This window comes from Diplotaxodon limnothrissa, linkage group LG20, assembly GCF_057381915.1.
Source record: "Diplotaxodon limnothrissa isolate DT_005_m linkage group LG20, D_limnothrissa_male_GT1.1, whole genome shotgun sequence".
NCBI lineage: Eukaryota > Metazoa > Chordata > Actinopteri > Cichliformes > Cichlidae > Diplotaxodon > Diplotaxodon limnothrissa.
In genome coordinates, this window is record NC_140615.1 from 37,056,136 (window position 1) to 37,081,801 (window position 25,666).

Sequence of the window (25,666 nt, forward strand, 5' to 3'; positions counted from 1 at the left end):
AGAGACTGCAGCCAACCTTAGAGTCTGACGTCACATGCTTTTCTTAAAGAATGGTCCAAAATTCCCATAAACACTCCTAAACCTTGAGGAAAGCCTTCCTAGAAGAGCTGACGCTACTAGAGCTGCAAAATGTGGGCCGACGTCATATTAAATCTATCTGCCACAGTACTGCTGGGCTCAAAGCTGGAGCCATGGACAGTAGCTCTGTAGCCTGCAGATTCTTTTGGTAATCTTTATAATGTGACTGCCCCAACTTACACCACCTAATGCTATGTAATTTTCAGTTCCCCTGCCTGTTGATATGTGAGCTGGTCCTCAAAAACCAGCCGAACAGTGGAGCGAGCTGAGTTTTCATGAGATTAAAGAGGCAGCAGAAGGCTGGTTGTTCTCAGTGTAAAAATAGCACGATATCAAAGCTGAAAGCCTCGAGTTTAATCCCCACTGCAGATCTATTATTTCAACTCTGCACAGAGAAATCTAATGTCAAAATCCACTGCGGTCCAAATCCTGCCTGGACTCGCTCAGTGTGTCAGGTTATCAGTCAGTGAGACATGATGTGCATCATTGCCTTATTTATTACTGTCAGTAACTGATGGAGGAAAACAGAGGATGATGGGAGCTTACAAGCAGCTTCTAAGGCTGGTGTTTGCTTGAAAAGACAATCACAGTTTATTAGAGTGAATCTTTTCTATTATTAACAGATAAAGAAGCCAAAACTCAGAAGACCAATGCCATTATTTTCTAATTAAAGTAGTGGTAGGTAGTTCATGGGTTTCCAGTTAGCATAGCATTAGCTGAATGTGGTTACACAGTATTTTATGTGGGGAAGCAATTATAAACATTCAAAAAAGAAAAGCAGTCGTACAAAGTGAACTGCTCATTTGTTTCCATTTCAGAAACGAAAATGATTTAAATTTTAACTGCATACAGATAAATGAATTTATAGCTGCTCAATCTGCTGATATAAGTTAGCATAGCTCACATCTACATAACTAATTATTCAGACTTTATTCAATTACATCTTTGCTTTCAATGTTTATGTGAATGAATATTCTATGAATAGAAGCAGATACTGAAAACTAACTACTGAAGACACGAATGACTTTCACCCATCAAAAGTCCTAGCACTGTGCTGTCATTAAAGCCAGTAAATATAAGAATTTTTGTTTACAGGTGGTCTATGAGAAAAAAAAAGTTGAAGAATAAACAGGAAATTTCTGTGAATTAATATTTTTTTAAAAAGTCTGAGGCTCCAGCATTTATTTACCTTTAGAGATTTTAGAGCCTGAGGAGCAATGCTGACAGATTTCTCTGATTTACCACATCAGCAGTTCATTGACAGCTTGGCTTAAGTTTGATGCCACGGGGTTAAATAAAGAATAACTGGGGTTTAATACCCAGAGATAGCCTGGATGGAATACATGTCAGAAAGATGGAACAAAACACAGATGGGCAGAAGCACAGAGGGGAAAGTCAGCAGTGGACAGTCAGTCTCCATAGATAGACCGGGATGCAGTGGGAGAAAACCGGGATGAGGAGGGAGCAGATGGGGCTTTGGTTCTGCTTTAGTTTGGTATTCTATCCTGACCACAGCAGGCCTTTTATGACCATCCAGCAGACCAGTCTGCCCAGTCAGCTGCAGGGGAGGGGGCCACATGCTGCAGTGACCTTCACAGTGAGGTTATAAAGCAAAGTGATGCTCTTTGAGTTGCACTATTGTGTTTTTCTGCACATCCTCAAAGATCTTCAAAACAGAGCCACCCAGCACAGTAAGTACACTGCCCCCATTTTAATCATCAGATTTCTGTGATGTATGCTTTGATATTTGACATGACTGTAATAGATCCTAAGATGAATTTTACTTGTACACAGCAACTTGGATAACTGAGTTTTTAATACAAAAAGTGCACAAATGTAAAGGATTCAAATTTCCCAGCAACCTCAGCATCTGAAGGTGTTACCCAGTGTGTAACTGTATGAGTCCAGTATGAGCAACACTGTGTGACACTCATCTAGTGAACTTGGGAAAAGTTTAGTGCAAGTTTGCTACTGAACTGAGGACAAGATGCACGGCTAATGGCTAACACCATTATTGTCTGCTCCTTGGTAACAGCTGTAGGATTGTGACGCAGTGATGAAGTTAGATGTACCTGTTTACTAATGTCCTACAAAAAAAATTGTTTTATATTTTTTACTTTGTTTCATTTTGCCAAAATTGCACGTTATTTCCTGTTGCATCCCGACTGGCTGCAGTCAGATTGTGAGATGGTCATCCTAAATTTCAGAAACAGAATTGTGTCCCTGCTTATTCACTAATGTCATTTTGTATTAGCTGATTTCTGGTCCATTTGACAACAGATACGTTTCTAATTTAATCAATTTAAATTGAATTTAAAAGACCCGGAGAGTTGGTTTCAAATCTGCTTCATTTTTAATGAAATAAGGTGAAAATTTAGCTTCATGAGCTTCAACAACTACAGAGTCTTTTACTGGTGCTCAAAAGTATGTGAATGTTCTTACTGAACCTCGTTAAACTAGAAAAGAAGAGAAGCCTCAAAATATAAACAAGTACTAATGAAACATTATTATTTTGCACTTATTTTATAAGAAGCAGACTGAGAAACAGGTTTCTGTGTATTTATCAACAGTGCAATACTTTACTCACCATATTTGAACTGTGGACTTTATGTGGACTCAGCTTGGACTCAGGTGAATGGATTTAGGTTTATTAGGTCAAATGTGGCCAAGCAGAAGATTTCTGCCCACTAATATAATAGTCTTCTTTTAACTCTGTCCTGATGTTGAAAAGGAAAAGCCAAGTGGACTTGTTCCGCATTTTTCTAGAGTATTTGAGCACTCAGAGTTTCTTATGAAAAGCCTCATTCATTCAAGCACTTTGTTCTATGCAGAATCACTTTTACACTAAGACATTTCAAACCCAAGATTCAGTATCAAGGACTCTTCAACGAGTAGAGGAGGCAGGGATAGAACCACTGACCTTCTCATTTATAGACAACCTACCTTTTGAACCACAGATGCTACATAGACGCTTCACCTCATCTTGTGAGTCTTTGTTAAGGCACTCAGACTCACACAAAGGGAGATAACTGAAGGGTTATATTTACTAGAAGAATTTGCAAAGGGATCCTCTTGAGCTGATGTGGCAGCTGTTAGCTCTCTTGGAAAGCCTGAGTAATGCAGCGAGGTAGGCCAGAACTACTGTGAATGACTGCCATGCCAATTTGTTGACATCACAGTTTAGTTCAGTCCATGCCTGGGATTTACTCGCAGCTAAATAAAGATTTATAGTGCAGTCGATGGGATGAATGATCGTGGCTTATAATGACGGGAAAGATAAATGTGCGCATGTTCTATTTTTTTCTCACTGTAAATAATTTCAAGAAACAGACGCAGCCTCTACATGAGAAATCTACTGATGACGTTTGCATTAAACAATGACGGTGCACGTCCTCTCAAGTGTGACTGGTGGAAAATGAGCATCTGAACTTTGTATCAGAACATATCTGCAGCCAACGTAACAGAACGGGAAGAAGTTGGTGCAGAAGTTGGATCAGTGTCGCCCTACCTTAGCCAGAAGAAAGCCAGCACTGTTATTTATTAGCATGGTGATAAATGCTGCTGTCTGAGAATGCTTTAAAAGTTTGCTCATGAGCCTTCAGAACATTTAAAGCAGAAAGTACCACATCTTTTCCACATTGTTTGGGAAATAACAGCCCTCCGAGGATCTTTAATGAATGCTCATATCTGTGATGTTTGTGTGTTCAGATGTCTCGGTTCCTGGACATGGCGGAGTTTGGAGAAGCGGCTCACTACCTCCGCCTCACCAACTTGGAACAGCTGGCTGCCAAGGCCCAAGCTTTTGACGGTCTCTGTTTCCTTTTTATATTTCTCTGCACCAGAGGTGGAAAATATGGACAATCTGTACTTAAGTATAAGAAAAGATACTAGTGTAAAAAAACTACTCCAGTAAAAGTCAAAGTAGTGATTCAACTTCTTTGCTTAAGTACTGCTGCTCTGAGGTTTAGTTGCCCCAGCTGAGTTCCATCCTCTACACTGAGACTATACAGTTTATGTTGTTTTTATACTAGAAGGTATGAAGGTGGAATTCAGTGACTGAATCTCAGCATCATCACCCAACTTCCAATCAATCTGTGCTACACCACAGCTGTGCACCAATCACACACTGTTCTTTAAAACCGGTACTCCTAACCTGAGCACTCCTCACCTTTGTAAAAAGACAAACAAACACAGGCCCACTTTAACACCAGACTATGACACACAGTATGCAGCAACCCTGGTCATTAATACACAAACAGTACTGTCTTTCATGCACTACTGTTTAGGCTCACATCGCTTTGATGTCTGAAGTAAGGAGCCAGTTTTGAAAATGTAAACAGTAGAAAGTACAGATATACATGTTCAAATGTAGGGAGTAAAAGTAAAAGGTTTTCAGGAAAATAAATACTCAAGTTAAGTACAGATACCTGAAAATTAGGAAATAACAAAGTAACAAAGTATTTGTACTTCCAACCTCTGCTCTGTACATAGGTCTAGATGCTGTATGTATATATATATGCTACTGCATACTAAATAAAATGCTATGTAATCCATTTCTCTTAGGCACGAAGCGCATTTGGATGCCCGATGAAACTGAAGCATACACTGAAGTGGAGATCAGAGAGCTGAATGGAGACAAGACTACTGTGGAGACCAAAGACGGACGGGTTAGTCAGCCAGCTAATTCTAATTACTCGATATGCTGTTTATTCATTACTATTATTTAGTCATTTAATATGTTGAGTAGAAACACACAAGCCCCAATTATCCCCCACAATAAAACTACATCTCCTTTTGATCTTTTGTTTCCATGCACCGTTTTGCTGTCCTGAGTTAAAATGTGTGGAATGTTGTTTTTCTTATTTCACAATCAAAAAACAAACAGTTAAATTTCACTTTGAGGGGTTTAACTAAAGCTTCATGTGTGTTTGTGTTTCAGTTTCTAATAGTAAAAGAAGACGACCTCCAGCCAATGAACCCTCCTAAGTTTGACATGATAGAGGACATGGCCATGTTGACACACCTGAACGAAGCATCTGTCCTCTTCAACCTGAGCAGGAGATACAGCATGTGGATGATCTATGTTAGCATCTACTCTAATGTGCAACCATCAAAAACACGTTTCCATCTTCCTCACTGTGTGTTTCTAACTGTGTGTCTCTGCGTCAGACCTACTCTGGTCTGTTCTGTGTCACAGTCAATCCATACAAATGGCTGCCGGTCTACACTCCTGAGGTGGTGACAGCCTACAAAGGGAGGCGCCGTGCAGATATGCCGCCCCACATCTACGCCATCGCTGACAACGCTTACACTGACCTGCTGCAGAGTGAGTCACCTTTAGCCTCATCAGCCATGCTGTCAGCTTTCTCATTGCAGTCGTTACCTGGCAACCAGCCAGTTGACAATGTCTTCTATGCTGCACCTTTTATTCCAATTAAACATTAGAGGTATAGTCTGTGTTTGTGGTGTCAATGTACGGACCACTTTAGGTGAATGCGTGAATAAATCTTTTGCTTAGTGGATAAACTTTGAGCTCATTTGCCTCTTCTGAATATTTATTCACTTGGTTTTATTTCCCTCACAGATCGTGAGAACCAGTCAATGCTCATCACGTAAGTCAGAAGCACAGCTGGTCTAACATTACGGTCGGTAATATGACATCATAATAAAAATACAAATGGAAATAGGAATTATATGAGAAAAGCAAACCATGTCCTGTATATAAACTTGCAGTTTATTTCATTTAAACCACAGACTACATATAAAAAGATGGAAGTAGCTTCTAGGTCAGAGCATAAAGCTGTTAACCAGGAACATTCTTTCTACTGGCCAGCAGGGGGAGACTCCTCTAGTTTCAAAGTCGTGTACAAGTCTATGGGTGAATGCCTCTGCCACGCCCTTGATTATTTAGTAAATATTTCATGATGGTCACAATCAAGAGTTTATGGTCTTATTGAAAAAAATATATTGTAGAAATCCAAATTTTAAAATAAGATGGTGCAGAGATGACGAAAAGTTGCTAATGAGTATCCAAAATACTCCAAAACTACACTTCTGTTCACAGAGACACCCATAGTAGACAAGTCAAAGGGTAGAGGCCACACAGATTTGGACCACCTCTCCCTGGGGGTTGAGATATGGCTAAAGGGCTCCAGACCCAAACAGAGAAACACTGACAGAAAACTCAAATCGACTTTGATGAGGAAGGATCTTCCCTATGAAAGGAGTACGTGCTGCAGTTAAAGGTGGATTGGTCTCAACCTCGGGAAGCCAACCATTAACATCACTAGGTCGAGACTGGAATGGTATCCAAAAGGAAAGAGGAAGAGAGAAAGCTGGAGGAACACATGGCTGAGGGATACTGAGGCACCTTGGTTCTTCTTTAGGAGCAGAAAAGTATAAACCACATACCAGGATTGGATTCTGAATTACTTCCAGTTCTTGGTAGCTGAGTGATCGTTAAACATCACAGCTCTCATCTGACTAGCATGATTTAACTGTACTCCACATGGGTATCATGGCATAGGGATGGCAATAGGTCTTCCAGTTGTTTCAAACAAGGTTCCAGTCTTGGTTGTGGAAGTGTTACATCCCTAGTCACTACTGTAGGAGAGCACAGGGCCGTGGTTTCTTCTGTAGACCCATCCATCGCTCATTACATCCAGTTAGTTAGCTCAACGGAAATAGCAAAAACACTCAGCTGAAGGTTTCAAAGCCTGTGCGTGACTGCACAATGTCATGATTTAAACCGAGAACAGAGAGTGATGTTCTCACTTAATATGTGCCTCAGTGTATTCGTTCTGTCTTTCGCCTCAGAGTTGTAGTTTATACATGTCATGATGAAGTAGCACCAATATGTTATTGCTCTCATTCACTGATAAAGGCATATTTTAAATTGTTTAACTGAAAATTGACTTTGTTTTTACACCATCCTTTCAGAGGTGAGTCAGGTGCCGGGAAAACAGTCAACACTAAGAGGGTGATACAGTACTTTGCCATCGTCGCTGCTCTAGGAGAAAATGTGAAAAAAGGAGTAAGACGCCTCAACAGTTTCCCTTTTCCTTAACTGTTCCAGTCCATAGTGAAAAAAAATACCCATACTGGGAATATGTCTTTGCAATGTTTCTCTTTGTATTCAGGGATCTTTAGAGGATCAGATTATTGAAGCTAATCCAGCTATGGAAGCATTTGGGAATGCCAAAACCATCCGCAATGACAACTCCTCCCGCTTTGTGAGTTCATCCTCAAGGCTGGAGTGGAGAACACAGCTTTGTGTCTCATGTGGATTTCTGTGTAGACGTGTTGTAAAGACCGTGGGTTTGTATTTGTGTGCTTCAGGGCAAGTTCATCAGAATTCACTTTGGCCCAACAGGGAAACTGGCGTCTGCTGACATCGACATCTGTAAGTGTTCTCAAAAAGTTATTCCACGTTTGAATTTGTTAGTTAAACTGCACTAGCCGAACATGTTAGCCTTTCTACTCAGCATTTTTCAAATGACATTTTATTATCACACAGCCACAAATACGTTTTAATTGAAACCATCCATCCATCTAGTGTAGAATTTTGTAAGGCATGCGGGTGTAAAAAGGGCTGAAACAGCACATTAGTTCACTGGAAACTTGTCTCAACAACTAAAAGCTCTGGGGCATTGTTGGAAACAGAGGTACATCCCAAACACTCCTAGTACACTGTGACAAATGACTGAGGAACAGTTTAAGTCATGCAGCAGTTACTATACAGTCCTCCAAGTTTCCAATATCTTACATTTCTTGGGCATACTTCATTTTATGGCTTAGTGGTATTGCAAGACAAGATGTGTTACTAACATCTCAGCGTCAGACACTGAACGGTTGTGAGGTGTTGTGGGTGTCTCGCGATGCTTTGGCTGATGAGTGACGTAGTTTGTGTTTATTTTCCTCAGACCTTTTAGAAAAGTCAAGAGTTGTTTTCCAGCAACCAGGAGAGAGAAGCTACCACATCTATTACCAGATCCTGTCCAATCATAAGCCAGAATTACAAGGTAAAAAACAAACAAAAAACTACCCAGTGCTGCAACCTGTCCAATGAAAGACACCAGCTATATAAATGACACTCAGTTTAATAGAACTGCATTATTAACAGAAACAGAAATAAAACCAAGAACATGCAGAACAACAAAAACAATGCATGTCTTTAAAATCTAATTTATCAACCCAGCAATCTGGGGAGCCTTTGGTGCAGGTTTATGCGCCCCCGACAAATATGACTGACCTAAAACAATGAGGCAGCTACTACAGTTTGCTGTCTTTGCCTGTTGTAACAGTTGCTGTTGTAATGCAGTGTATGACCACATGGCGGCGCCTCCTGTCTCATGACTGGTGTGTCACCCCCTTTTTGTTCTTCTTCGCACTCCTCCTGTAATGGATGCTCCCGTGTGCACGCGGACTAGTGTGCTCTTTAGTAATGTGTGGTAGAGGTGGCACTTTTATTTTTGATATTGTAAATAAATGAGTACTTTTTGGAAAGTCAGAAGCTGTTGCTCATTCGCTACCCAGCTGCATCTCCACCGCACGTTACACTGTTTACCAAATAACTGAACAATAACATTATGAAATGTAACCACAGAAAATATGAAACATGCCATTTACAGTCTGAGGAGCGTGGGAAGAAAGAGAGGGTTAACTGTGATAACTAATGATAAAATAATTTCATGATGCAGACATGCTGCTGGTGACCACCAACCCCTACGACTACCACTTCTGCTCTCAGGGTGTGACCACGGTGGAGAGCATCAGTGACGGAGAGGAACTGAGGCTCACCGACGTAAGAGGAACACAGCGTCTCAAAGAAAACTCTCTCTGATGATGTGTGTAAACTGTACTCTGTATGTTTGTGTGCAGCGTGCCATGGACACGCTGGGCTTCACTCCAGAGGAGAAGTATGGCTGCTACAAAATTGTTGGAGCCATCATGCACTTCGGTAACATGAAGTTCAAGAAGAAACAGAGAGAAGAGCAGGCCGAAGCGGACGGCACAGAGAGTATGACCCACTAAACACCATCACAAAGACACAACAGTTAGTTTGTATAATGGATGCAGGTGATGCTGACTGGACAGAGCTTTCTGTTGTCTCGCAGTGTGTTATTAAAATGATTTTGGTAGAATATGATGGAAAGATAACGAAGCAACAATATAGTTTTAGCCTTTTTAAACAAAAATTACTTTTTCAATTTCAATTTCTTGGTTAAGGTACAGAAAGTACCAATGCAATACTAATTGTAGGCGAAAGGTCATGAGCTGGGATTAACTGCAGACCTCGCCCAAATCTCACAATACACAACCTCAGAGGATGTATTATGAACTTGTGGTTGAGCTGCGACAGCCATCAGTTACATATGGTCCATTGTAGTTGATCTTTATAACTATCTGGCATTGAAGTGAACAAGTCCTCACCTTTTTTTTAAATCTTTTTGTATAACTGTGAAAAACATGTCTAGTCTGTGCTGGTAGAGACCTCAGATAATTACCTGCATGTGGTTTGTGTGTTAAGGTGCAGATAAGGCAGCTTACCTGATGGGCATCAGCTCTGCTGACCTGCTGAAAGGCCTGTTGAATCCTCGAGTGAAAGTGGGAAATGAGTTTATTGTTAAAGGACAGACTGTAGAACAGGTGATCAAAGTTTTCTGTCTTACTACATAAACTTAACTGTAAATTTCCAAACATGTTTATCTGTGGTTCCAGGAAAACTAACAGGTCGTGTTTTGTGTCTAGGTGAACTATGCAGTGGCCGCCCTGGCAAAAGCCACCTATGACCGCATGTTTAAGTGGCTGGTGGGTCGTATCAACTCGTCCTTATACACTTCTTTTCCTCGTCAGTACTTCATCGGTGTCCTGGACATCGCCGGCTTTGAGATCTTTGAGGTACAAAGGAAATACAAAGAGACACTTTCAGCACCTTCAAATCCAGCCAAGGTCCAGGTCTTTCCAGTGACACCAAATATATGTTTTGAAGATAAATGCTACTGTAAAAATAGTGCGCAACCATTGGAATAAAAATCGTGAAATCATAGCAAGGATATCCTAGATGTCAGCTCAAACCTAGCACAGGAAACACTAGCAGACAGCTTTTCAGAGAAAAGGTTTTTCTTCTTTGGTGTCACTCGTGGTTCGGTCATTTTGCAGAATTGAACATCTTTTGATCAGTAACTCCAAAAACATGGTTCATTTCTGTTTGCAGTTCAATAACTTTGAGCAACTGTGCATCAACTACACCAATGAGAAGCTGCAGCAGTTCTTTAACCACCACATGTTCATCCTGGAGCAGGAAGAGTACAAGGCTGAAGGCATCGAGTGGACCTTCATAGACTTTGGTTTGGACTTACAGGCCTGCATAGACCTCATAGAGAAGGTATGTTTGCGTGTTACATGGGTTGTATTGGATGATTCCAATATGAAGCCTGTGTGAATATGAAATGAATTAATTAGAGCTCTTTTGTCCAGCCAATGGGTATTCTGTCCATCATGGAGGAGGAATGTATGTTCCCCAAGGCCACGGACCACAGCTTTAAAACCAAACTTTACGACAACCATCTTGGGAAGTCACCCAACTTCCAGCGGCCGCGTCTAGACAAGAAGCGCAAATATGAGACGCACTTTGAGTTGGTTCACTATGCTGGAGTGGTGGGTATCCTTTCATAAAGTCACTTTTTCTGTTGTTGGTCATTTGAAGTCTACTTGAAGGTGAAGTTCTCCAGTTTTATCAGGACAATTTAACTTTGGTCTTAGCTCAGATAAGCTACAGAGCTACAGCGGGGTGATGGAGACGTTGTTCTGGCCTTTTCAGGTGAAGCCATAAAGCTTTTGATTTTACTCTTGAGCTTGGGTTGAAACTCTGGACATGTAGAATGTTGCTGGGAACGTCGGGATGGGAATTGGTTGGGTGTGACTTTGAATAAGGAACACAAAAAATCCTAAAGATATAAACATGGAAAAAAAATTGTGTTATATTCTCAGCATTGTTTTTAAAAGCTCGAGTTGACAAAAAAAATCTTATGATGTTTTATTTTGGTATAAATGCACATCCAGTTATTTATTATATAGGATCATGCTTATGCTTTAAGTCATATGAGAGCCCAGTGGCTAGAAGAGCTCAGCAGCAAAGTGGCCACAGAACATCAGTGAAGTTCGGTTACTTGTATTGACAACAAGGAAACTAACTGATAGCAATGTGAACTGGATGGCTCTACAGTTAAAACAACTATCAGTGAGATTAAAGGACACTGTTGACTGACAGGTGGGAAAAACATCTGGTACATCTACAAGCTAACATCTGGACATTTTCTTTGACCTGAGAGTGTCTGTCATGCAAATACGCTTTGATTGCAACGCCTCTCTCTCAAGTTAGATTTGGCCGAGGTTGATGTCACAGAGCTCAACTGACTGGTGTGTGTTGTAGGTGCCGTACAACATCACAGGCTGGCTGGACAAGAACAGAGATCCTCTGAATGAGACGGTGGTGGCCCTCTTCCAGAAATCCTCCAACAAACTGATGGCTGGACTTTTTGAGAACTACATCAGCTCTGATATGCGTAAAAACACCAGCCTCACTAAATATTTAATGGAAAACCGTTCAACTACAACAAGGAATTGAACTATATGAGTGTGTTTGGGTTGAGTCTTGCTTTTTTGTGTTATTTTAGCTATTGATCCGAAGGCTGAAACCAAACAGAGGAGGAAGAAAGCAGCTTCTTTCCAAACTGCGTCACAGTTGCACAAGGTGGGTGTGACTGGCAGCTTCCCCTGAGACACCATTACAGTACACCGGGGGGGGGGCAATTCATTTTCCCAAGGTGCCACAGGAGAAACTGGGACTGTTACTGGAGGGCATAACCAGTAAGCTTAATTTGATCTCTTTATAAGTCTGAGAGGGCCTCCACAGCAGTCTCAGTTTGTCATGTGACCCTTTAGCCCCTGCTGTACACTATGACAGAGGTTTCAACTAATTGTGTGTTTATTCCAGGAAAATCTTAATAAGCTGATGGCTAACCTTCGCAGCACTCAACCTCACTTTGTGCGCTGCATAATCCCCAATGAGAGCAAGATTCCAGGTAAAACCACGAACCCTGGTATCTACTGACAGCTGGTGTCTGTGAGTCGTCCTCACCCAGAAAAATAAACTTGCTAAATGAATGACCTGTATGTGGTGGGGTAAAAGGTGTTTTTCACCTTGGCACCACTAAAGGTGTTTTTATTGTCTCGTGCCAGAAATATTACCAAAGATATTGTTACTACTTTACAAGTCTCAACAGACATATTATGTCTACGTGCATTTGTTGATGCACTTTCAGTTTGGTTTTAGCGTAATGCTCGATTTTGTAAAGAAACCATCTGAAGTAATGACTTTTACTTAATTGCACTGAAAGGGAAATTCTAGTTCCTTCCCATGCCCCAAATAAAAATATTGTTGGACTGCACAGTTAAAGTATTCTCCAAGTTATTTTTTGAGATGCCTTCCTTTGTTTTTCCAGGTGTGATGGATCCCTTCCTGGTCCTCCATCAGCTCAGGTGTAACGGGGTCCTCGAGGGGATCAGGATTTGCAGGAAGGGCTTTCCAAACCGCATCCTGTACGCTGAGTTCAGACAGCGGTGAGTTGCATATCTAACACATATTTATTTACTTCATCTGCTGTTGCTCTTCAGTAATGGACTTTTTTTTCTTCTCAGTTATCGCATCTTGAACCCTTTTGCGATTCCAGAGGACTCATTTGTGGACAACAGGAAGGCTGTGGAGAAACTGCTGGGCTCTCTTGACATAGACCACAGCCAGTACAAGTTTGGACACACAAAGGTACAACAAATTCAAGTTTACCCTGCCTTTGACACCTATGTTGTTGGAGTTCAGCTGATGGTCCCGTTGCTTCGTCTCAGGTGTTCTTTAAGGCGGGTCTGTTGGGTCAGTTGGAGGACATGCGGGACAACCGTCTGTCTCAGATCCTCACCACCGTTCAGGCCATATGCAGAGGGAAGCTCATGAGGATGGAGCGACAGAAACTGATGCTGCAAAGGTCAGTGTCACATCTATCAGGGGAATGAATGATAACAAATCAGTAAAAAGGAGACTAAAAACTTTTTAAGTGCTGATGCCAGAAAAGTTGATCAGAAGTAAGAAGGAAGTTGTATTCGTAAGAAAGAAAAGCAACCTGACAGAGTTTAATGAATATATGACCATGCCAAGATGTTTAAACTTTGCTTAGTGCAGCATGTTGCTGTTGTTTTGACTCTCATCACCTGTTTTTTGGGGCTGATGTGATTTTTTTATTGTTCTTCCTCTCAGGGACGCAGTGATGGTGATCCAGTTTGCCATCAGGGCATTCTTCTCAGTGAGGACTTGGCCGTGGATGATATTATTCTTTAAGCTCCGTCCGCTGCTCAGGAGTGCCCAGGTCGAGAAGGAACTGGCCGCTCTGAACGAAGAGTTCAAGAAACTAAAAGAGGCCTACGGCAGGTCCGTTAATCCGCCGGCGCTTGAATCGGGGCTACAGCTGAGCTGCATGCAGACAGACGTCTGATGTCCTGCCATGTTTCTGTTTGTTTTTTTTCATCAGGTCGGAGGTGAAGCGGAAGGAGGCGGAGGAGCGGCAGGTGGCTTTGGTTCAGGAGAAAAATGACCTGGCTCTTCAGCTTCAAGCAGTAAGACATAAAGAAATTTAAACGAGTGGTGCCAGCTCACCACAGCAGGATCCTTACAGCAGGGCTTCACAGAGTAATAGAAAACACAGAACTGAGTCAATGAGGGCAGAAACCTGGTGGGCATTAAAAGGTTAACATAGGTTTACTTTCTACATTAGATCGTGTTTTGTCCTGTTTATTGTTCGTGGTCTCTATAAATCTCTTCTTTATCGTCTGCCCACTGGTAGTAGACCCAGCGTAGTTCTGCTGGAGATTTCTTTAGTCACTTTTAATCGTGCGTTCTCGCCCTCTGAGGTCATAGTGATATATTTCCTGCTTTGCTATTTAAAATATGTTGATTCCTTTATTCTGGGTGCTTGTTTTAGCCTCAGCAAACCCTCTGTGGGTTTAAGCACCCACCAATAAACAAACTCTCATTGTTTTAGTGATCCAGCTCGTCATGGTCATGGAACATGTGCAGTCATACGAGCACAATTTTAGTCACTCTGTATACTGCGTAGTCCATTATGCAAGAATTTTATGCACTTGTTCATAATTTTTAATATACCCTGTCCATATTACAGCTGTTAGCTTCTGATATGCAGACTGGCCTCATATATTTAAATAACTTTTTGTATCCAAACAATCCAGGAGCAGGACAACCTGATGGATGCTGAGGACCGCTGCAACCAGCTGATTCAGTCTAAAATCTCTCTGGAGTCAAAGCTGAAGGAGATGCAGGAGCGCCTGGAGGATGAGGAGGAGGTGAGCTCCACGCTGACGTCCAAGAAGCGTCAGCTGGAGGACGAGGTGTTATCGCTGAAGAGAGACGTGGATGACCTGGAGATGACCCTGGCTAAAGTGGAGAAAGAGAGACATGGGGTTGAGAACAAGGTTTGTTCCCCAAAAGAGACCATATCAGTGCTGCTTTCCATCACTTCCCTCACTCACAGAATAATGTTTGTTTTTTCTCTCCATGCAGGTGAAGAACCTATCACAGGAGATGTCTGTTCTAGATGAATCCATAGCATCTCTGAGCAGAGAGAAGGCTGCCCTGCTGGAAGCTCACCAGCAGGCATTGAATGACCTCCAGGCGCAGGAGGACAAAGTCAACATGCTGGCCAAGGCCAAAGCTCGACTGGAGCAGCAAGTGGACAGTGTAAGGAGAGATATTCCTGGATGTCTGACAGTAGGCTGCAATATAAACTGTTATTTATGGCACTCGAGTGGAAGGATGAGCAGCTTGAGACGACTGGTTGAACCTGTGCTGAATAAATAAAATTGAATTACCTGAAGTTTATTCAGGTAACTTTTTCATTTGTTTTTAAGTTTTAGTGTTGAGAAAAATCTTCATATGAAAACTCAGATAAAGCGTCTTGAAGGGATGGTTCACACTGAACATCCTCTGACCTGTGGGGCTTTTTATCATCCACACTCCACGCTGTGCAGTTTGCTGTTTATGGGATATCAGCTTTGAAACACACTGCCATCCCTCTATCCCCGTACACGTCTCACGTTACCTTCTCCAACATGGGTAGCTGTAACCGATCACCGATAGCCACTGCCACGCTCACCTGTCTCTGAAATGGACAATTCCCCTGTGTTTGTGTTGTTTGCACCTTTCGTAGCACTTGAATGGAATGAACTGAAAAATAATCAGTGTTGCTGTGGAGTCCTTGTATCCATGCTTCAGCTTTTCTGAGTAAAATTCTAGTATTTTGCTTTTCTGTTATTTAATTAGCAGAAATGTGTCTGTTTGTTTCAAACCTGCTAGCATTAGCTGGTCATTAGCATCTCACCCCAACCTTAACAAAATCCAAACGAGTGGATAAAACTTTCACTCATACAGCATCACGATAGAGTAAACATGTTTACTTCTGCTGTGAAGCTGGACATTTCAGCACAGGAGTGTGTTAGAGCTTTGACTTATTTCTGAAGCCAGCTTCAAGTGGACGCCACAGGTCTGGGCTTTTGGCAGATTTTGCCCCTTTACACTGATTTCTTTTTCAACCCTGCAGGTTGTTAATTCTCTGTCCCTAAACAATCACTGAAATACCCAAAAGAATTTCTACAACCAACTTTTGAAAGCTTGTTTAGCACTGGTCCAGAAAAGACCTGTAATGTTCCCTGCTGTTATTACTGGTTTCTAACTCATGTGCAGGTTGAGACTTCGCTGGAGCTGGAGAAGAAGGTGCGGACCGATCTGGAACGAACCAAACGGAAATTAGAGGGGGATCTGAAGCTGTCCATGGACTCAGTGAGGGACCTGGAAAACCAGAAGGAAGAGCAGGAAGAGAGACTGAGAAAGTAGGAGAAATGTCTAGAGTTTTGGAATATAAATGTTTAGCTGAAAGGGCTCATTTTAACTGAAAAAAGGTACTTTATTACTGTCAATCCCTACAAAATGCTTTTCTCTCTTCACCCTTCTCTAAAGGAAAGACTTTGAGTTGGTGCAGCTTCAGTCAAAACTGGAGGATGAGCAGAGTCTGGCTGCTCAGCTTCATAAGAAGATCAAAGAGCTTCAGGTTGGTGCAGAGAGGATCTTATTCAGCTTCCTCTTCTTCACTGCTGCTGCTGTAGTTTGTTTTGTACTTGCCCTCCTCAGACTCGTATCGAGGAGCTGGAGGAGGCCCTGGAGGCGGAGCGGGCATGGCGTTCCAAGGCGGAACGACAGAGGAACGACATTGCCAAAGAACTGGAGGAGCTGGGAGAGAAGCTGGAGGAGGCAGGAGGAGCCTCAGCGGCTCAGATCGCCCTCAACAGGTTAAAATGGGCTTTGGTGATTTCTAACTTCCATCAAAGGGATCCATTAGGGGTCAGTTAGTCAGAGCCACAGTAGCTACGTTAGAGGTGACCCTTACTTTCGGTCATATACAAAGCGCTCAAATGATGGCTGTTTTAAAATAACATGGTCATTGTATGCACAGGTATTTCCTGTGAGGCGTTGAGACTAATATGGTGATCTCAAGAACACAGCTCTAGCTGTATGTCAGAGAAACCCCTTAAAGATTACATGCAGATGTAGATTCCTACCTTTAGAGTTCGACAGTGGATGGATTAGTATCTCAATACTGAGATTTGCCCAGATTATCACAAATACTGCTTTGTTGAACAGGAAGCGAGAGGCAGATTTCCTGAAGTTGCGGCGGGAGCTGGAGGAGGCGGGGCTTCACCACGAAGCAACAGCAGCCACCCTGAGGAAGAAGCACTCGGACATGGTGACGGAGCTCAGCGAGCAGATAGATGCTCTGCAGAGAGTCAAACAGAAGCTGGAGAAGGAGAAGGTGGAGTTCCGGCTGGAGGCTGATGACCTGGCTGCCAGCGTGGAGCAGCTCTCCAGGTCAAAGGTAGGAACAGACCTCCCGCTTAAGGGGCCACTCCACCAGGTTCATCAGTGTCAGTCTACTCGTCATGTTGAGTCCTGCTGGCCCTGTTTATGCTGCCATGGATGCAGTAACAGAGCTGGGTACAGTGCTGCCTCTCATCCTTGATCTTAATCTGCCCAGAGGCCATTTCCAATGCTCTGACAGCTTTGTCCTCCTTTAAGCAGCGTTATTGCAAAAGAACTGATGATGGGACACAAAACAAGGTGGTTCGTGCTCTTGACCTGTTTACACTTTAAACCTGTGAGGAGGTGAAACATGTTAATGCAGTGCAGTGCGACCAGATTTGGTCACATTGTAACCACCGCACGTTGATCGTGTTTCTTAGACCACATTAACTGTGACTTCTCTGTTGATTGATCTTTGTGTGCAGGCTGCTGTGGAGAAGATGTGCAGGGTTTATGAGGACCAGCTGAATGAAAGCAGGAGCAGAGCAGACGAGCTGCAGAGACAGCTGTCTGAAGTCAACGCTCAGAAAGCACGAGCAGTCACAGAAACCAGTACAGCACACTGACACACCCGACACTGATTCTACAGATCTGAACACCTGATTTTAGGCTGCATGAATTTTCTTTCTCCTACATCTTGCAGCACTCTGTGTGGATGTCCTCACCTTCCTGTCTGTTGTGTTAGGATTATTAGGACAAATGCTTAAAGCGTACTCTATAGAAAAAAGCATTTAAAATGATTTCTTTAGTGATCAACATAATAATATTAAACATTAATTGACAGCGAAAGGTGATGGAGAATTATTGAGATGGCATAAATTCCTCTCCCTCTCAGCTTAAGCTTTGCTAACAGGACAAGTAGAAGGTCATAAAATGTTAATATAAGCTTATTAAAGCTAGTGATGATGTCCATCACTACAATCATGGCTGAAATAGGAACCACTGGTAGAAGATTTTGCAACTTTTAAAAACTGAACTTCTTTAGTTTCCCAACATCGATGCATTGGTTTCTACACCTTCATCAAAAATTTCCTGTTAGATTTTCCCCATTTTTCCATTTAAAAAAAGAATTTCAGGCTCAACTGATGAAACACCTTAAAAGTAAAAACTTTCTGTATTTACTTTAGATTACAAACATGCAGCCCTTGTTAGGATCTAAATGACAGGAAGTGCCTGTCAGTCACCTACAATGCAGCTTTGAGATTCCTTCCCAGGCACATTAGTCTTCACTCACATCTGGCGTCAGGTGATCTCAATAGGTCACATGACAGGGTGAGGCAAGGTCTCACAATGGTTTTACCTGAAACCTCTGCTGATAATGACCCACGACTTTTTTTGATGTGGTAATTGACTTCATGGAGTCATCACGCCGTCCCGCACTAACAGTAGTAAATAGTGACCTATCGCACTGGTGGATAATTTGAGTATCTGAGGGTTGTTCTTGATAGTGTTCTGTCCTCTGAGTCATAAAAAGGTCCAACATCATTTTATGTTTGATCTGAAACGATGAAAGTTTTTGAATCTGTGCTTATGTTTTGTCCACGATTCTTAGTAAACACGCCAACAAAAAAATACAATTTGTAAAAATGGTAAATGAATATCTGATGTCTAAGATGCAGCAAGCTTATCGTACTCATGTACGTTTGGCTGTCGCCTTTTCAGCCGAGTACAGACGTCGTCTGGAGGAGCGAGACGCTACGATCGCTCAGCTCCAGCGCTTGAAGGTGGGCGCTTGCCAGAATGTTGAGGATATGAAGAAACGGCTGGAGGAGGAGAGCAAAGTAATACTTAACTCTTACACTTGTAACACATCAGGTCACTTCAGTGCTCTTATTAATACCTTTTTGAAGGTATTTTATTGGAACAAATGTATCCTGTGTCTGTGTTTCAGGCTCGCGTGGCGCTGGCTCATGCGGTGCAGGCATCCCGACACGACTGCAGCCTTCTCAGAGAACAGCTGGAGGAGGAGCAGGAAGCTAAGGCGGAACTGCAGAGGGCGCTGTCTACAGCCAACAGTCAGGTGGTTCAGTGGAAAGCAAAGTATGAGACTGATGCTGTGCTGAGGATAGAGGAGCTGGAGGAAGCAAAGTAAGACAACACTGCTGTAGCTGCACGTCACTCTGAGGTGCCATACTAACACATTATAGGAGAATGCAAAGACCACAGTTTAAATTCTTTATCCAGTTTCCTTCAAAGCAGCTACTGACTTTAGACTGGTAACGTTTAATAAGTTGAATTGTTGTATTTGCAGGAAGAAACTGGTCGTGAGACTGCAGACTCTCGAAGAAGTTGCAGAGGCGTCTCAGGCCAAGTGCTCCTCACTGGAGAAAACCAAACAGCGTCTGCAGATAGAGATGGAAGACCTGATGGTCCAACTGGAGCGCTCCAACGCTGCAGCTCTGGCTCTGGACAAGAGGCAACGCAACTTTGACATGGTCAGACATATGGCACGATTCCCCATGTGGAGATTTACACTTTAATGCCCATAAGTAGGTGTGCTCAGAAACAAATGTGTGCACTGGTTTGATGCAGGTGCTCAGTGACTGGAAGCTGAAGTTTGACGAGTGTCAGATGGAGCTGGAGGCCTCACAGAAAGAGTCTCGCAGTCTGAGCACTGAGCTCTTCAAACTGAAGAACTGCTATGAAGAAGCTCTGGACCAGCTGGAGACGATTAAACGAGAAAACAGGAACCTGCAGGGTACTGCAGTCCCTCCCCTGTCCTCTTAACTTACTACAATCACACTGGTATCTTCATTTCAGGGACCTGGTCTTACAAGCTCAATATCATGGAGAATATCATGATGTGAAGAGAAGTTGTAGTCCAGCGAACAAACTACTTCAATTTTTTAATCCTTTTTTAATATTGTGGGAGTTAAGGGATTAAATTCCAGTGTATCAAAGTGTTTTCTTTATATATCTCTAGAGGAGATTGTGGATCTGACAGATCAGATCAGTCAGGAAGGGAAGACGATCCATGAGCTGGAGAGGATGAAGAAGATCCTCGATGTGGAGAAGAGCAACATTAGAGCTGCCCTGGAGGAAGCAGAGGTAATTAGCTGCTGTAATCAATTATCTATAAAGTCTTTATTGCCTGAACTGTTACCTTTCCATTGATCAGGGAACCTTGGAACATGAGGAAAGCAAGATCTTGAAATATCAGATGGAGCTGGAGCAGATAAGGGCAGAGATGGACCGAAAGATTGCAGAGAAAGAGGAGGAGATCGACAGCCTCAGGTAATAAATATATTAATAACAGACTGAAAGGGGCTTAATATATGGAATAGAATAGAATAGAATTAAATTTAATAGGCTTTTATTGTCATTGGAAAATGCTTGAAAGTGGTGCAAAGGAAAAACTGCTGTGTGGAAGAAGCTGTTAGTGAGTCTGGAGGTAGGCGTGGGGCCAGATTGACCTGAGGCGCTGACCACAGGGCAGTGGGTCAGACAGGTGGTGAGCGGGGTGCGAGGGGTCACCTGTGATGGTCCTGGTTTACCTGAGACAGGAGGATCTGGCGAGGCAGAGGGAAGCCAATGATTTTTTTGGGCTGTACCCTCTGCACAGCCTTCCTGTTGTCAGTTGTGGTCCCTGCATACCAAACACCAGGCAGGAGGAGAGCACGCTCTCCACTGAGGGGCGGCAGAAGGCCAGCAGTGCTTCTGGTCCAGGTTATTCTTCCTACTGTTAGCTACTGTTAGCTGGCGAGCTACATAGAAGGCTCTGCACTGAATGGACGGCCTGTAAGTGCAGCGAGCAGTGACTGTCTATATTTCTGTTAAAGCCTCGTCCTAAGGCACATAAGTACGGAGTCCACAGCAGCTCTTTCCCTGTGTAGGGTCTGCCTCAACCAGTCATACCAGGAAAAAAAAGGTTCATAACCAGAGAAAGAACTGACAACTGCAACCTTAGTGTTGATGGAGAGGTAACTCCAATGCTGTCCACCAGGGGGAGCCAGCAGCGTTCCCTGGAGACTATGCAGGCCAATTTGGAGGCAGAAATTCGTCATCGTAGCGAGGCGGTTCGTTTGAGGAAGAAGATGGAGTCTGACCTGAACGAGATGGAGATTCAGCTGGGAAACGCCAACAGGCAACAAGCAGAGAGCCAGAGGATCATGAGACACCTGCAGATACAGGTACCCTCACCTGTTCACATCAGAATGATGAGTAAAAACAGTGTCCAGGGATGTGCTATTTACTGACCGCACTGTGCTTCATTATCACATCAATCATGGACTGAAAAATGCAGCAGAAGTGAAAACTTCAACCAAAACAAAGCTCCGCCCCCTAGTGGCAAATGATATAACATGTAAACCAACCTTTCTGTGCTGAACTCTATCGCAGGTTAAAGAGCAGCAGGTGGAGCTAGAAGAAAAAGTCCAGCTGACCAATCAGCTCAGAGAGCAAATCGCCCTCCTGGAGCGGAGGTGTTCGCTGATGTCAGCGGAGGAGGAGGAGCTGCGGGGGGTCCTGGAACAGACTGACCGCACCCGCAAGATGGCCGAACATGAGCTGGTGGAGGTGTCAGAGAGAGTTAACCTGCTCGCTGCACAGGTTAATTAATTACGGCACATCAAATACAATCATGTTGAAATATGAGCATTTCATCATGACAGACGGTTTGATGACTTCCTGTTTTAGAACACGGGCCTCATGAACCAGAAGAAGAAGCTGGAGGCTGACCTGTCTGTGCTGACCGGAGAGGTGGACGAGGCGATGCAGGAGAGTCACAATGCTGAGGAGAAAGCCAAAAAGGCCATCGGTGATGTTAGTCCTGACCCATGACCTTTGATCCCTGATCAAAACCATTGCTGCTGTTAAATTGTAGTTTTCATCACGTTAACCGAGTTTGATGCTGGAAAACTTTATTAATCTTTAAATTTAATAACTCAGACGTTTTAGCATTTCTTAATCATTTATTTACCCCATAAAGCTGCGATTCATGCATCCATCACACACTCTGTCAGCCTCTAATACTTATTACCAGAATCCTGTTAATGTTTGTGCTTCACCAGGCGGCCATGATGGCGGAGGAGCTGAAGAAGGAGCAGGACAGCAGCACTATGCTGGAGAGAATGAAGAAGAATATGGAGTCTACTGTAAAAGGTACAATAACACTACTGACAAAAATAAATGCATGTATCGACTGTGATGTCACCTGTTGTCATGGTAGGTTAATAGAAACAATAGAAATTAGCTCGCCAAAACAAAAGCACAGACTTCTTGTCTGTTTGCTTTCTGGCACATTTGTTATCTGGGTTATCTGAACACGCACAGTATACTGTATATTCGTATTTCCTCACTTGTAGATGATAACTTGTTCACATAGTTCACCTGCAGATGTCACCGTGTTTTTCCAGCATCTATGTTCTTCTGACAGAACTGCAGGTGAAACTGGATGAAACGGAGCAGATGGCTCTGAGGGGAGGAAAGAAACAACTCCACAAACTGGAGACAACAGTGAGTGAAAACTCAGTCACAGAGTTGTTTCTCACTGTCAGTTAAATCAAGTTTCACTGCAACACCTGGTAGTTTAACAAGGACACTTTCTACTTTTCCTTGTTTCTGTCATACAGATACTCTTCTATACAGCGGTGGATGTGTTACATGCATTACATAAATAAAACCCCAAAACGTCTGAGTAACTTCTTAGGTCAGTTTCCAAAAAAGCGCATTTACAGAAAAAAAGTGCCTCTGCCAAGAGTCTTTAAAACATCTTTATTTGAGGTTTATCAAAAAAGTAATTGCCAAAGAATATTTGTGCTGGGAACAATTTTCCTCTACTGGCATCTGCTGCATAACAATGTAGGCACGCAGCATGCATAAACTTGCTAAAACCTTCTGCTGGAGGTGTCTTCCTGTTAAAAGGAAGTTTTTCCTTCCCACTGTTGCCAGGTGCTGGCTCACAGGAGGGTTGTTTGACTGTAGAGGTTTAAGCCTAAGTATAAAACACTTTCATGTGGCTGTTGTTGTAAACTGGCACTGTATGAACTAAAGTATTGTTGTGTTTTGGGGGAGCGGCCAGTTATCTCCCATCATGCCTTGGGACACGTGCTGCTGTTAAGATGTTCTTGTTTTATTGCTTACGGTTACATGACGTTTAACTGTCCTGTTTATACAGCGGTACAAAGTCACTGACAGTTACTGTTTTACCAGGAGTGAGGTCGGTTATGTTGTTGTTGACGCTCGGGAGCGCGGTGCAGCACGTGTTTAATTAAAAACTCTCCTGACCTGTTTGGGGAGGAACAGCAAGCTCAGTCTCTGAGGGAGGATTTGTTGCTAAGATTCCTCTGCTTGCCCCAATATCATTAAAAATGAAAACTGAAAAAGTAAATGACTCAAAAAAATCCAAAACTGAACGCACTATTAAACGCACTAAAAAATGCACTTGATAATAAAAAGACATTAAGTTATAAAATGCAACATCATTTGATACTTTGTTTTTCAATTTTCCTTTTTTAAATCAATTCCTCTTATTGGTCATTTTTACATTTGATTTTACCTTTTGTCATAGATTAATTGATGCATGCATATTTTTTACTGAGTCATTGAATTATTTATTCATGCTTGGTTTTGGCAGTTTTGCTCCTCTATATCAGTAACAGGTAACCAGCAGGAAGTAAATCAGCTGCTGTGTGTGCAGGTGAGGGCGCTGCAGACGGAGCTGACTTTGGAGCAGAAGAAGAGCGAGGAGTATCAGAAGGGGGTTCGACGCTACGAGAGGAAAGTGAAGGAGCTGACGTACCAGGTGTGAGGTCCTCACTGCATCCAGCTGCTGCTGTCATACAGATGTTGGTCCCGTCTTCTGTGTTTTCATTGGATCTTTGTGCTTTCGTGCAGTCAGAGGAGGACAAAAAGACTCTGCTCAGGATGCAGGAGCTGATTGAAAGGCTGCAAGCCAAAGTGAAGAGCTACAAGAGACAAGCTGAGAACGCTGTGAGTGTTCAGTAATGCTCTCGTCAATACAATGCAAATCAGCATCAAAATGATTAAAAAACATCTTTTTTATTTCTATAAAGTCAATATCGCTCCACGGAGGGACTCACGTCTGAGCTTTTAATGTGAAACATGTGCAAGTATGTAAACATAAACATACACTCAACAAAAATATAAACGCAACACCTTTGTTACTGCTCCCATTCCCCATGGGATGGACGTAGAGACCTAAAATTCATTCCAGATACACAATATAACCATCCCTCCCAAACAGTGGTCACAAATCAGTCCAAATGTGTGGTAGTGGGCACATCTGCCATATTGAGATAATCCATCCCACCTCACAGGTGTGCCACATCAGGATGCTGATCTGACATCATGAGTAGTGCACAGGTGTACCTCAGACTGCCCACAACAAAAGGCCACCCTGGAATGTGCAGTTTTGTCTCACAGCAAAATGCCACAGATGCCACAAGCAATGAGGGAGCGTGCAATTGGCATGCTGACAGCAGGAATGTCAACCAGATCTGTCGCCCGTGCATTGAATGTTCATTTCTCAACCATAAGCCGTCTCCACAGGCCTTTCAGAGAAATGGTGGTCACACCAGATACTGACCGGTTCTGGGTCCCCAGACCCCCAATAGCGCAAAAAACTTTTAGGTCTTTTAGGTTTTAGGTCTCTACGTCCATCCCATGGGGAATGGAAGCAGTAACAAAGGTGTTGCGTTTATATTTTTGTTGAGTGTACATAAAATATACAAATGACTAGCAGGACGTTTCCTGCATAGACAACACAGAAGGAAAATTTAGATCATAATCAGCATGTTCAGATTTTCAAGATTACCCTTAAAAAAACATGATCCTGGGAGATTTTCTTTAAACAAAAACAGCATTTATTATTTCATTTTTTATTTGCTTGTTTTTAGAACAATTAGTGTGCTTACCTGTGTAGTCAACCCACGCCAGCCTTCATGAAAGTACAGTCATTTCCTGAGCACCACAGATATTTGGGACTTTTAGTAAATGCACAGTTTGCATTTACTAATTGATATTCTGACATGCAAACACTGACATCAACAGAGAGCAACCCAGAAAAGCCCCGCCCCTCAGTGGTCACGGCAGATGGCCGCCCGTCCTTGAGCCTGGTTCTGCTGGAGGTCTCTTCCTCTTAAAAGGGACTTTTTTCTTTTTAGAGCTGCTCTAATCCATATAAAATAACATCTATTTAAAAGGGATCGTCTTTTTGTCCACCAGGAGGAGCAGGTGAGCTGCAGTACTGTACGTTTCCGCAAAGTCCAACACGAGCTGGACGAAGCCGAGGAGAGAGCAGATATCGCCGAGACGACCGTCAACAAGCTGAGGATTCGAACTCGCGAACAGACCAGCAAGGTCGCCATGGTGAGTTACGCTTGGACGAAGTAGAGGTTAACACTGTTTCACTTCCATCAGTGTTCCTAATGAGCCGTTCGTGTCTCTGCAGATCACTGAATGAAGCTCTGCAGCATCTCCATCACTGATTAACTGACGTGTTGTTTGTTACCTGCTGTGTGTTTTTATCCCGTGTGTTTGTACATCTGCGTCTACTGTACGACAATGCGTTTTTTCAATGAAAAGTATTATAACCTGGTTTGAAAGGGAAGTGTTGAGGGCTGCGAGAACATACGAGCGGTCAGCCGTGTG

General features: G+C 42.8%; 1 protein-coding gene across 1 annotated transcript; it reads left to right on the plus strand.

The window, feature by feature from the left end:
* Positions 1–1,733: 1,733 nt before the first annotated feature.
* LOC146611423 (myosin-7-like) lies at positions 1,734–25,478 on the plus strand. The gene is made up of 46 exons (XM_085345610.1): positions 1,734–1,769; positions 3,787–3,886; positions 4,642–4,745; positions 5,018–5,161; positions 5,248–5,404; positions 5,663–5,690; positions 7,018–7,111; positions 7,218–7,310; positions 7,417–7,480; positions 8,001–8,099; positions 8,778–8,881; positions 8,959–9,097; positions 9,608–9,726; positions 9,829–9,978; positions 10,295–10,465; positions 10,558–10,737; positions 11,513–11,645; positions 11,757–11,833; positions 12,077–12,164; positions 12,585–12,702; positions 12,781–12,904; positions 12,985–13,121; positions 13,391–13,561; positions 13,662–13,746; positions 14,377–14,619; positions 14,708–14,884; positions 15,887–16,032; positions 16,160–16,250; positions 16,331–16,488; positions 16,841–17,072; positions 17,482–17,608; positions 18,719–18,837; positions 18,948–19,144; positions 19,308–19,491; positions 19,589–19,754; positions 19,980–20,104; positions 20,175–20,290; positions 21,000–21,186; positions 21,395–21,604; positions 21,692–21,817; positions 22,066–22,156; positions 22,431–22,510; positions 23,694–23,798; positions 23,891–23,986; positions 25,241–25,384; positions 25,467–25,478. Exons 2-46 carry the CDS (start codon positions 3,787–3,789, stop codon positions 25,476–25,478), a joined length of 5,811 nt encoding a protein of 1,936 aa, XP_085201736.1. The 5' UTR covers positions 1,734–1,769.
* The last annotated feature ends 188 nt before the right edge of the window (positions 25,479–25,666 follow it).